Source organism: Elephantulus edwardii, unplaced genomic scaffold (genome assembly GCF_000299155.1).
Source record: "Elephantulus edwardii isolate Elephantulus edwardi_28Jun2011 unplaced genomic scaffold, EleEdw1.0 scaffold00278, whole genome shotgun sequence".
NCBI lineage: Eukaryota > Metazoa > Chordata > Mammalia > Macroscelidea > Macroscelididae > Elephantulus > Elephantulus edwardii.
The window spans coordinates 3,134,194-3,147,134 of NW_006400028.1; the positions used below are offsets into that span (position 1 = coordinate 3,134,194).

General features: G+C 52.4%; 1 protein-coding gene across 1 annotated transcript in view; it reads left to right on the forward strand.

The window, feature by feature from the left end:
* Nucleotides 1-352: 352 nt before the first annotated feature.
* The window catches only part of NCKAP5L (NCK-associated protein 5-like), a 19,780-nt gene continuing 7,191 nt past the window's right edge, over nt 353-12,941 (forward strand). Inside the window, exons 1-11 of the mRNA XM_006900255.1 lie at nt 353-475; nt 1,397-1,465; nt 1,578-1,616; nt 3,911-4,030; nt 6,726-6,839; nt 7,449-10,051; nt 11,080-11,242; nt 11,515-11,596; nt 11,913-12,221; nt 12,323-12,465; nt 12,860-12,920. Coding sequence (XP_006900317.1) covers nt 353-475; nt 1,397-1,465; nt 1,578-1,616; nt 3,911-4,030; nt 6,726-6,839; nt 7,449-10,051; nt 11,080-11,242; nt 11,515-11,596; nt 11,913-12,221; nt 12,323-12,465; nt 12,860-12,920 — 3,826 coding nt within the window. The remainder of the gene's footprint in view (nt 476-1,396; nt 1,466-1,577; nt 1,617-3,910; nt 4,031-6,725; nt 6,840-7,448; nt 10,052-11,079; nt 11,243-11,514; nt 11,597-11,912; nt 12,222-12,322; nt 12,466-12,859; nt 12,921-12,941) is intronic.

The following is a 12,941-nucleotide window of genomic DNA, read 5'->3' on the forward strand; positions in this document are numbered from 1 at the left end:
TCTTAAGGGTGAAATCTGTCCATTTTCTTCTCATGGAGTGAGTTCAAACCATTGACCTTTGGGTGGTAACACAATGTGTTATCAGCATAGCTACTCTTTTGTATAAGAGTAAGGGTTTATCAAACAATGGTCTCTGTTCTTAAGATGAGCAAAACATCAGGGTATCTGCCACATGGCCAGGAGATTCCCAAGCTTGACACTGAGTTGTTAAAGTGTGTGTGGCACTGTGGCCACACTGATCTAAATTCTCAGAATGCTAATGAGTTTCATCATCTCTGTCCTACCTCCTCCACTCGCCTCCTGGCACCTTGAAACAGCCTGCCCAGGCTTCTCTCACTTTCTCCAAGACCTAATGTCAGAGACAATGGACCAGGCAGCCGGGGGACCTGGAGATCCACAGCCAGGAGACAGTGGTGATGGTGCCGTGGAGCCAGGCACCTGCCAGGAGCTTCTGCACCGGCTTCGGGAGCTGGAGGTAAGATGTGGTATAGGGAGGGTGTGCACTGGCTGGGGAGGCATGGTTGCCCCTTCCTCTGGGATTTGTTTGGGTTGTTGTAGATGTAGTGGGCCTTCCACAAAGCCTCATTTTCCAGCCACAGCAGAGTTGATGCTCCATCAGCAGTACTCTTCCGAGAAGCCCTTTCTTGTTCTTGGTTCTCTGACCCTTGTGTCAAGGTCAGAAGACATGCACAGGATGTCGTTGTTGTTTTGTTATGTGCCATTGAGTCACTTAAGACTCATAGAGACCCTATGTAAAACAGCTCTGAACCCTGTTCTATCCTGAGCCAACCTCATAGTCTCTGATACACCTACCCCCATTATGCCAGTCACTGAGTCAGTCCATCTCATCAAGGGTCTTCCTCTCTTGTGCTGTCCCTCCACCCTCCAAGGGTGTCACTCTCCAAGGACTAGTCCCTCCTTGCAACATACACCACTAGGTATCTCCCATCTTTACCCACTTCCCCCTACTTTCCTGCCACTGGGCCTGCAGGAGTGTAGGCCTTAGAAGTCACAGAGGAAAGGCTTGGGTGACTTGGCTTAGGGGAAGAGGGACATGTCTGCATACCAGCCCTTCATGTTCTTAAGACCCTGCTTTGCTCCCTCATGACCTCTCTGCTCACTTGTAGGATAAAAGGCTTAGTCTTGGCACCTTCCACATCTGTTCCTTTCACGATACCAGAGCTCAAGTGGGCGGGTTTTCATAAACTCGACTTGAACTCTGTCATCTTGATGCCAGTAGTCCATCTATGTAACCTCTTCATGTCAGATCCTGATGAGAACAGAGAGCAAAGCTTTAACTTGGACTACTCATCTCCCCTTCTTCATAGGGAAATGCCCTGGTGAAAAATTATTCCCCAAGGTTCCTTTTTGCTCTCTTCTTCCCTCCTACCTGTAGGCAGAGAACTTGGCACTTGCTCAGGCCAACGAGAACCAGCGGGAGACCTATGAGCGCTGTTTGGATGAGGTCTGTGATTCTTGCATTGGGGTCAGTGCTACTGGAGGGAGGAGTACAGTTTGCCTGCTTTGGGTTGAGACCAAGCCAGCTGACAGCTCTAACTTAGGCTTTCTGTCCCCAGGTTGCCAACCACGTGGTGCAGGCACTACTGAACCAGAAGGTGAGTGGTCACAAAAGATCTTGTCATCCCTCAGCCAGGATGCTCTGGGGAGTGGGTGAGGGCCTTCCTGGAACATTGAGCCTGCTTAGCTAAGCCTTGCTAGAGGCTAGAGGCGAGGGTTTGATGAGGATAACCGTATTGCCTGGGACCCTGATCCTGCTTAGATAAGTCTTGCTAGAGGCTAGAGGAGAGTTTGATGGAGATAAACTGATTGCTACTCTTCCGTGCCTTGGGCAGGTCCATACTGTTCCACCTGGAGGCGGGGGTGGGGTGGGGGTGGGGGATTAAGATCAGGTCTTTTTGAACTATGCCAGCTTTCATTGGGACTTGAATCCTTCCCTTTCCCTGGCCCCAGCTGGTTCAGCCAGGTTGTAAAGACTCTGAAAGTAGTAATGATGCTGTGAGCATAAAGGTTAATCTAAGTATTTACCAAGGACTCTGAGTACTTTCTTGACAGATGAGCCACTCACTCTGATTCCTAGATCTTCCTCTGCTTTTTATCAGCCCTTCTTTATTTTTTAATTGAGATTTTAATTAAAGTTTATAGAGAACTTGGATTTCCATTCATTCATATTGCATATTCTCCCCTTAGTTCACTTTTCTCTTTGAAAAAAAAAATTTTTTTTGTTATACAATTCCCCCCCACACCCACCCAAACTCCACTTTACTATATAGCTCCTATTCTGGACTCTTGTCATGCAAATAATACCTAATCATATATTCCTTTTAAACAGTTCTCTCCCTCAGCTATTTCAATGCAGTATACATTATTTATCCTGTCTTTTCTTAGTTTCTCCCCCAATCCTGATGTCAGTCCTGTTTTCTAACAGTGGCATTATGCAGTATTTGATCCTTTGTGACTGAGATGGTTCACTCAGCATAATGTCCTCCATAGTCACCCATTTTGTAGAATATTTCATGAGTTTCTTCTTTTTCAATGCTGCATAGTATTCCATTGTATAAAGATGCCACAGCTTCTCTACCCATTCATTTGTTGATGGGCACTTAGGTTGTTTCCAACTCTTTGCTATTGTGAACAAAGCAGCGATAAACATGGGTGTGCATATATCTGCTTCGGTGGCAGTTATGGTTTCTTTAGGGTATATTCCCAGCAGTCAGATTGCTGGGCCAAATGATATTTCTAACTTTTTGAGAAAGCGCTATACTTCCTTCCATAGTGATTGCACACCATTTACACTCCCACCAACAGTGAATAAGGGTTCCGGTTTCTCCACAACCTCGCCAGCATTTGTTGTTTGCTCCTCTGTTGAATTTTGCCATTGTTACTGGGATGAGATGATATCTCATAATTGTTTTGATTTGCCTCTCTCTTAGAACTAGGGATTTTGAACATTTCTTCATATGTTTGTTTGTCATCTGAATGTCTTGTTTGATGAAGTGTCCTGTGCCCATTTTGCAGTTGGGTTGTTATTTTATCTTGTTGTGGTGTTCAAGTATTCTATAAATTCTAGATGTAAGTCCCTTATTAGACATATCGTTACCAAATATTTTCCCCAATCTATGGCTTTCCTTTTTACCCTGTTGGAGTTTTTGGAAGTGCATAGGGACTTGATTCTTTTTTGTAATTTTTTAAAAAAATTTTATTATTTTTGTGTGTGTACTATTGATTCGGATCTGACTGGTACAGGAGGACATTGCCCCTCCTTCTCTAGCAGGGTATCTGGTGGATTTGAACCATGTACCTCTGAGATTGCAGTACAGCTTCTTGCCACGAGGCCACCAGAGCTCCGGGATTTGATTCTTAGAAGGTCCTATTCATCTGTTTTATCCTTTCCTAGTTATAGATTTTTCAGGATTCTTGGAAGACTGTTCATGTTGTGGATTAGGGCTTCTAGAGTTCTTCCAGGCTTTTCTCTAATGAAGTTTATAGTCCTTGGTTTTAGTCCCAGGTTCTTGATCCATTTTGAGTTGGTTTTGTGTGTATGGTGTGAGGTGTGGGTCTTGCTTGAGTTTTCTGCAAATAGTTTTCCATTTTTTCAGCCTTTCTTTGATGTGTTTTCTAAGAAATAAGAGATTGATTCCCAGATGGGAAGGCACTAAGGGAATGGGATGTATCTCACACCAAGATAGTAAATTTAGGGGATTCCCCATCTTCAGAAAGAGGCTGTCGTTACAGTTCTTCACAGCAGGGTGTAGGAGGGCAGACAAAATAGAAATCCTGGGACCTTTATGAAGCATATGTGCCCACTGCGCCGTGGGGGAGATTGTGCTCCTACCTCATCCCTCCCCTTCTTGTGCTCAGCATCTGTTCTCTCTCCTTCTGGATTGGACAGGACCTGCGGGAGGAGTGCATCAAGCTGAAGAAGAGGGTGTTTGACCTGGAGCGACAGAACCAGATGTTGAGCGCCCTGTTTCAGCAGAAGCTCCATCTCACAGCAGGCTCCCTGCCTCAGGTGGGCACGTGCACTTTTCCTTCCCTCCTCATCATGCTCCCACCAGTTGTCATCCTCACTTTCCCTGCTGTACCCACAGAAGATACCCATTCCTCATCCACTTAGGAAGCTGTGGCATTCAGGAAAGATAAGCCTAGCCTGCTAAATCTGAGTCTTAGACGGGGCAAAAGCTATCTGAATCCCCCCAAGCTTGTCTCTTCCCCAGGTGCTCCCTGCCCATCTCAGTGACATCCCTTCTTGTTGACAAAGATGGGTGGAGGCTAGAAATGCAATTACTTCAAGCTCCCAGAGGGCCCCTCTGACTACTGACATTGCTGCTTCTTGGCCAGGGGTAGAGGGTGGGCCAAGTGTGAGGCACTCCAGTGTTCAGTGTCAGAGAGAGGTCAGGACACCATGACTCTTTGTGCATAGCTGTGTATACTCAGCCACCAACCACAGTGGTCTCTGCTTCTGACCCTGCTACGTGCCTAGCCTGAGAGAAGCAGGAGGCCACTGGAAGTGGATCCTGGGCTGAGTTAAAGTGTCACCTCTGCCACTTAAGGATAGGGTGAAACATGGGAGCCAGAGGGCCAGAGGCAGCTCCCCATATCTGAGACAAACAGTGGATTCTTTCTGGAGTTCTCATTAACAACACAAGAAGCACTTTCTCTACATGTGTGCATCTGCCTATATGACTAACTGGCTCACTGAAAAACGCTTCTGTTCACTGGGCAGCCCTGGACCTCTCAAAGTAAAAAGTCTCCTGATCACCTCATCCTTTCTCAAGCTCCTTTCACCAGGTTAACGCTGCAGTCCCCACATGCTTGTCTATCTGTGCTGTTCTCTGTGCCAATGATAACAGGTTTTTACTTAAATAGATCTTGGGACCTATTGAGGTTTTGGGGAATGGATTTTATCTTTCCAAGCAATAACATGACATAATGGAAAGAGCATGAACCTTGGCCTCATATAAACTTGAGGTGGATCCCTGACTTCAGCTACTTCTTAGCTGTGACCATGGGCACATTACTTAACCTGATAAACTAAAATGGTTTGCTTTTTAAAAATTAGGATGACAGTCTATTGCAGTTGTCTTGTGAATTAAATAAGATAATCTGTAGTACTTGACACACACAGTAGATGGTCCATACATGACAGCTGTTTCTCATTATCAGTGTTGTTCTCAGTTTGTGTTTAGCTAGGATGGAAGCTCCATTCAGCAAATGTTAATTAAATTCGCCTTGTGAGCACTGACTGTGGGCAAGATTAGACTGATCTCCAGACCCTGTCTGAAGGCTATGGTTTATTCAGGGTGATGGTAGCTCCTGACGGTGGGGGCTGCCGAGAGCTCCAGCACATCTGTAGACAGCCGTGCTGCAGAGCAATGTGGTCGGTGCATTCTGCCAGTCGTCTAGGGGGGAGCTCAGGAAGCCTCCTTTAAAGAGAATACTTTGGACCTAGGCCTTGAAGAGAGAAGATTTTTAGAAAGATGGAGAGAGTGGATCAGCAGAGATCCTAGGGCAGGAAAGCTTGGGGAGGAGCAAGAGGTTCCACTTGGCTAAAGCAAAGCCTACATGAGGGAAAGAAAGAAACCCAGCAGGAGGAGCATTCTAGCTGGAAAGCGCCAGCAGAGTTCAGAATGTTTCCTGGACAATGTGAGATTTTTGAGCAGATAGGTGTTTTTGGTTACCACGTGCACGAAAGAGTGAAAGGACCACCAGCCCAAGTCAGGGGACTTGTTGAGGTGCAAACATCATGTTCACTAGAGGTGAGACGGCCTGGGCTGCACATGGGCAGAGCTGGGAGAGAGACACCACCGAGACAGGCTGTAATGGCTGTGGGGAGTGAGGGAGAGGGAAGAGTGGGAGAAGGAAATTACATCCTCAGGAATCATGATTAAATACTACCTCAGTAATCCTGAGTAGATGTTTCACATGAGACCAATTAGGGAGGACAGAAATGATAACTCCCTGCTAGCTTTCTGACTCTTTTCTTAAACCTGGAAGCAAATGCCTCTTGCACTAGCTGCAGCCACCCTGCGGCCCGGGTTCACAGTGCTCAGACCTGGAATGGTTTTTATACTGTTGTTGCATGCTGTCCTGCCAGTTCCTACTTGTAGACCACCCATTTAATAGTCAACAGCTCCCTAGGTTTTTCTTACCTGTTATCTTTATGGAAGGAGACTCACTGGATAAGTTTGAATGGTCAGCCTTCGGGTTAGCAGCCAATGCTTAACTCTTGTACCACCAGGGCTCCTTGCTTTTACCTTGTTGTTGTGTACCATCGAGTTGGAATCTCCCCATTGCTGACCCTCTGGCAGGTTTTCAGAGGCAGTAAATTTCACAGGAAAAGACTGTCCGTCTCTCTCCAGTGGCGCAGCCAGTGGATTCAGACGGCATACTTTTGCATGGGCAGCACATTTCCTTATCACTAAGCCAGCAGCCCTCTTGTAGTAGAGGAAGAAGTGCCACAGGAAAGTGCTGCAGTTGAGATGGTTAACCCTGCTTAGACGTTTCTGCCACCTGGGCCTTGCACAGCCTTCACATCTATCCAAGCCATTGTCTCCCGAAACATCTCTTATGAGTTGGTGGGGACAGCAGCCAGGAGCCGAGTTTGGGCCACAAGATGCTCCTGAAGGATAGACATGCGTAGGAAGGGCTGGCTTGGGCCTTGGGACCAGACAGCAGCCATGCTAACTTTGCCTCTCCCTCGGCAGATTCCACTGTCCCCACTCCAGATGCCATCCGAGCCACCAGCCTCCCCCTCCCTGAGCTCCACTGAGGGACTGGCCACCTCCCTGCCTGTGGGACGCTGTGCTGGGCAGAGAGAGGTAAGAGGACAGGGCACAGAGGTCTGTGGCTTCATTGGCTAGGGGAAAGTTGGCTTGTACTCATGGCTGTTTCCTAACGAAGCCCAGGAGAGGGGTTGCTTGCCGATACAGACTTTTGTCTAGGCTCGAGTTTATGAAGTTAATTAAGTGTAGGGAGCCCGGGGCATGTAATTGTTAAGTACTCAGCTGCTGATGGAAAGGTTGTCAGTTCAAACCCATATCACATTCCTTGTTGAGTGTATTCTTGTTGGAGTATGACAAATGGACATGTCTCTCTCCCCTTGGGCGTGCATAGAGATTTTAATTGTAGATAGTAAACCCTGCTGATTAAAAAGCAGAGGGAGATTTGGGACAACCAGGAAGAGGAAGTGGGCTCTCCATTCAGCCTATCAAGTGTGCCTGGAAGAAGATTTGGGTGACCAGCTCTCAGTGATTCTTGAGGATGCTAAGTCACCATGTCTCTAGAGATGTCAGTTCCTTTTAAGAGTTTAGACACAACCAGGTCCCCTCAGCTCCCATCATACTTGGTTATGCCCAGCTCAGGGCCTGGGCCCAAGTCAGGGTCCCAGCTTCTCAGGGGCCTTCTCTTCATGCCCTTTCTCCCTCAAGGTTTGTTGGGAACAGCAGCTACGGCCAGGAGACTCGGGACCCCCAGCCACCCCACCCCCAGCACTGGATGCCCTTTCCCCATTCCTTCGGAAGAAAGCCCAGATCCTGGAGGTGCTGAGGGCCCTGGAAGAGACTGATCCCTTGCTTCTGTGTTCACCTACACCCCACTGGCAGCCTCCAGGAGAGGGGCCTGGCACTCCAGAACCTATCAACAGCGAGCTGTGTGGCCCATCCCGGCCTGAACCCTCTTCCTGGGCCCCCTATCTCTTACTGGGCCCCAATAGCCTGGGAGGCCTGCTGCACTGGGAGCGCCTCCTCAGGGCATCAAGAGAGGAAGAGGGTACTGGTCGGCCCTGGGGACCCAGGGGACCCACACAGGCCCAGGGCACCAGCTCTGCCCCACATTGTGCCCCAGGCAGCAGCCCCTCCTCCTCTTCTGATGAAGCAGGTGACCCGAATGAGGCCCCCAGCCCCGACACCCTGCTAGGGTCTCTAGCCTGCAAACAGCTGAACCTAGGCCAGCTCCTTGAGGACACAGAGTCTTATCTACAGGCCTTCCTGGCAGGAGCTGCAGGCCCATTCAACGGAGACCACCCAGGTCCTGGACAGTCATCCCCCCCAGACCAGGGGCCCTCGCAGCTGCCCAAGTCCAAGGGCCTCCCTAAACCAGCTTGGGGAGGGGGTACCCCAGAGGCCCATAGACCAGGCTTTGGTGCTACCTCAGAGAGCCAAGGACCCCTCCCCTTCCTCAGCATGTTCATGGGTGCAGGGGATGCCCCCCTGGGCTCACGGCCCAGCTACCCCAACTCCTCATCTCAGGTGAAAAACAAGCTCCAAATTGGGACCCCTTCTCCTGGAGAAGCCCAGGGACCCCTTCTGCCCTCTCCAGCCAGAGGTCTCAAGTTCCTAAAGTTGCCTCCAGCTTCTGAAAAGATCCCCAGCCCAGGAGGCCCCCAGCTCAGCCCGCAGCTCCCCCGGAACTCCCGAATCCCCTGTCGAAATGGTGGCTCAGATGGGAGCCCCTCCCCACTGCTGGCCCGCCGGGGACTTGGGGGAGGAGAACTGTCCCCTGAGGGGGCACAGGGCTTGCCCACCAGCCCTTCACCCTGCTCCTCAACATCAGAGTCGGCCCAACTCAGACCCCCACAGCCAGCCTTGTCCACCACGCTATCCCCAGGGTCAGTGGTGTCTCCCTGCTATGAGAACATCCTGGACCTTTCCAGGGGATCTTTTAGGGGTCCTTCCCCAGAACCCCCTCCGTCCCCTTTGCAGGTTCCCACCTACCCACAACTGACTTTGGAAGTGCCACGAACTGCCGAGGTGCTCAGAAGCCCTGGCGTCCCCTCTAGCCCTTGCGTCCCTGAATCCTACCCCTATGGGAGCCCCCAGGAGAAAAGTTTCGACAAGGCAGGCTCGGAGTCCCCACATCCTGGCCGAAAGACCCCAGGCAACTCCTCTAAGAAATCCAGCCAGGGGGCAGGACGTCGACCTGGGGATCCTAGCTACACACCCCTGCGCGACAGACTGGCAGCCCTGGGGAAACTGAAGACAGGCTCTGAAGGACTTCTGTGCACAGAGAAGAATGGAGTGCCAGCCAGGCCTGGCACCGAGAAGACTCGGGGACCAGGGAGGTCTGGGGAGAGCATTGGAGATGTAGCTCCCAGCCCCAGGACCCCTGAGCAGCCAGAAACCAAGGGGGCACTTCGGGGGGCAGTGGCCTTAGGCACAAGTAGCCTGAAGCAGCAGGAACCTGGGTTTCTGGGGGATCCCAGTACTAGAGTCTACTCCTCCCACTCCATGGGGGCACGAGTAGACCTAGAGCCCATCTCACCAAGGAGCTGCCTCACCAAAGTGGAGCTGGCCAAGAGCCGGCTGGCAGGGGCCCTGTGCCCCCAGGTGCCCCGGGTCCCTGCCAAAGTGCCAACCTCAGCACCCAGCCTGGGCAAACCCAGTAAGAGCCCACATGGAAGCCCCACAAAGCTACCTTCCAAGTCACCCACCAAGGTGGTGCCCCGACCCGGAGCACACAAGGAGCCCCTTAAGCCTGACAAGGGGAAGGGCCTGCCTTGGGCAGACTGCGGTAGCACTGTAGCCCAACCCACACCCTCAGCAACTGGCCCCACAGATCCAAGCCAGGTGGTCCCTGAGGGGCCGGCCCCCCACTCTGCCATCGAGGAGAAGGTGATGAAGGGCATTGAGGAGAATGTGCTTCGGCTCCAGGGCCAAGAGCGGGCCCCAGGCACTGAGGCCAAGCACCGCAACACCAGCAGCATCGCCAGCTGGTTCGGCCTTAAGAAGAGCAAGCTTCCTGCACTGAACCACCGCACAGAGGCCACCAAGAGCAAGGATGGGGCCAGCGGGGGCTCTCCACTCCGGAAAGAGGTCAAGATGGAAGCCCGGAAGCTGGAGGCCGAGAGCCTCAACATTTCCAAACTCATGGCAAAGGCTGAAGACCTGCGCCGAGCCCTGGAGGAGGAGAAGGCCTACCTGAGCAGCAGGGCTCGGCCCCGGCCCGGAGGACCAGTCCCAGGGCCGCAGGTGCAGGGCCAGCTGGCTGGCATGTACCAGGGCGCAGACACCTTCATGCAGCAGCTACTCAACAGGTGAGGGCTTGGAAACCACCTATCAGACAGGTACACAGTGGGCTGTGGGCACTCTGCCTACTGGGCACACTGCATCTCGAGCTGGGGTCCCCTGTCAAGGGAATTCAGGCTTTCTAGAGGTGATAGGGATCTCTGGTGAACTAGTGGGTGGAGAGTTCAAATCTACCAGCTGCTCCATGGGAGAAGATGGGCAGTTTCCACTTGTGTAATTAACAGCCTCTGAAAACCCACTTGGAGAGTCAGCTGTGAGTCATTTCTGACTTGATGGCAATGAATTTGAGGTAGGGGCTTTTTTTTTTTTTTTGATAAGTCAAAGAAGTAGGAGGCAAGTGCAATGCCACTGAAGCATCTGGAAATTAGAGATTAGTTTGGGGGCTCAAATCAGAAACCTGAGGTTTGTAACATGACCCATACCTCACTGGTTTTGTGGTACCAGGCGTGCTGAGAACCTGACTCCAGTATCAGATGCTGTGGCCAGTCTGTTTAAGTACATGGCATATAATAAGTAAGTGGGTGCTGGATCTTGTCTGGGCCCCTCCCTGGAGAATCTCATTTCATCTTGCTCTTTGGCATCTACCACAAACTGAACAGTGAGAGCTGTGGTTCAGAAAAGGGGCCCACCTCATCTTGGGTTGCTTCATGTAGGCCCAGTGAGCTAACATGTCACAGAGACTGGGTAGGGTGTGGTGCAGACAACAGACACGCTCAGAAGTTGAGCTGGAGCTAGCATCATCCGGACGTGACCCAGTCTGCCCATCTGTCTGTAAACTCGCATTGGATCTCCAGACATGCTCCTGGGTAATTCTGAGGGTGTTCTCTTACCCTTTTCTCTGCTGTTACATGGGGATTTTTCCTAGGGTCTCTGCTTTATCCCAGTGACAGGAGCAGTTTGTAGGGGTAACCACCAGGGATATTGCCCCCTTCCCCAGGGTCTTTCTAGGTCCCACACAGGTAGGGCGTTGGAGGCTGTAATGTGGTGGGCCCTGCCCCTCTGGAGGCCTCCCTCACTTCTGCATTGTTGCCCTCAGGGTGGATGGCAAGGAGCTGCCACCCCAAAGTTGGCGGGAGCCTAAACCAGAGTATGAGGATTTCCAGCCAGTGTCCTCTGATCCTAAGAACCCCTGGCCTGCTTGTGGGCCCCGAAATGGCCTGGTGGGTCCTCTTCAGAGCTGTGGAAAACCTTCTGGGAAGGTAAGTTCTTGGGCTAGGGCCTGGGTAGAGGGACTGGCCTTATGGTCCTCTCAAGGGCTCTTACTTCCTGAGGGCTCCCCTTCCCTGGGGCCTGGTCACACTCATGGACTCCGAAGAGTGGGGGTACTGGGGAGGGCACAGGGCTTCTTGGGTCTAAGGGAGACTGCAAGAACTATCAGACTCATCTCTAGGCATCGATGGCACAGGCCTCACGGACTATGGGTAGGGGGCTGGCTGGGGTGGGGTGGACTCAGGTCTCCTGTCCTCCACAGTCAAGCACGGAGCCAGGAAGACGAGAAGACATCCCCTCAGAGGACAGCCTGGCTGAGCCAGTGCCCACCTCCCACTTCACAGGTCAGCAGGGTCAGGAGCCAAGGATGGGACCTGCCCGCCCGCTCTGCTCCTTTCTGATACTGTAGCAGGTGTCAGGCCCTGAGTGCCATCTTGATGCCACACACTAGATTTATTCTGTGCGCTGGGGCTGCACAGAATAAGTCTCATCCCTCCGGGGGTCTCTGGTCTCCTCCCACAGAAGCTAAAGGCAGAACAGCAGGGACAGCTGGGGCAGGTCCTGCGACCTGGTGTCCCTGGGCGGGGTGAGGAAACTGGGAGATGCTAGCCGAGGAAACAGGCTCCAGCCTCACCCCCTGATGTTCTTTCCCCTCCCCAGCCTGTGGCTCCTTGACGCGAACCCTGGACAGTGGCATTGGGACCTTCCCTCCACCAGACCACGGCAGCATTGGGACCCCCAGCAAGAATCTGCCTAAGACCAAGCCACTACGGCTAGAGCCCCCACCTGGAGCACCCCCAGCTCGGCCCCCGCCCCTTACCAAAGTCCCCCGCCGTGCCCACACGCTAGAACGGGAAGTGCCAGGAGTAGAGGAGCTGCTGGTGAGCGGGCGGCACCCCAGCATGCCCACCTTCCCCGCACTGCTCACCTCGACCCCGGGCCACCGGAGTCATAAGACCTGCCCTGATGGTGAGTGTTGGGGGTGGTTGAGGATATTGTGGGCACTCCCGGGGGTGTACCCCTAGGAATAGCTCACCTACCACATCTGCCTTCCCATTGTTCCTGGGCAGACCCCTGTGAGGATGCAGGCCCTCCCCCTCCTGTACAGCTGGCCAAGAACTGGACCTTCCCCAATGCGAGGGCAGCTGGAAACTCCTGTGACCCCTTCCTCTGCCCACCTCGACAACTGGAGGGACTGCCCAGGACCCCCATGGTGAGAATTCCAGAAGGGTTAAGGAACAAAAAGGGGGGGGGGGCAGGAGGGAAAGACCAGTTCCTTTAATGAGGTGCAGCCTGTGTCTTGTCCAGACATGTCACACCACTGGGGAAGAGAGCTGAGGAAACAGCTCTCAAGTGCTCTACTGGGAAGCCCAACCACGTGCCCTTTTCACCCCTTTTGGAAAAGGCTCCCAACGCTCTCTCAAACCTTACTAAGACCTACCTCTAGCTTGTTTCTTCTAAAGTCCCCTTCACATGAAGGGGGCCCTTCTCCCCAAGTCCACCACCTCAGTCAGGCATAAAATGTGAGTGCCTCTCAGGCTGACCGCCTCTCAGGCTTACCCACAAGTGGAGAGGAGCTCCCTCCTGACCTTCCCCTCCTCCTCCAGGCCCTGCCCGTGGACCGGAAGCCAAGCCTGGAACCCAGCCACCCACCCCCGACACCCCCAGGCCCAACATTTGGGGGTAGTC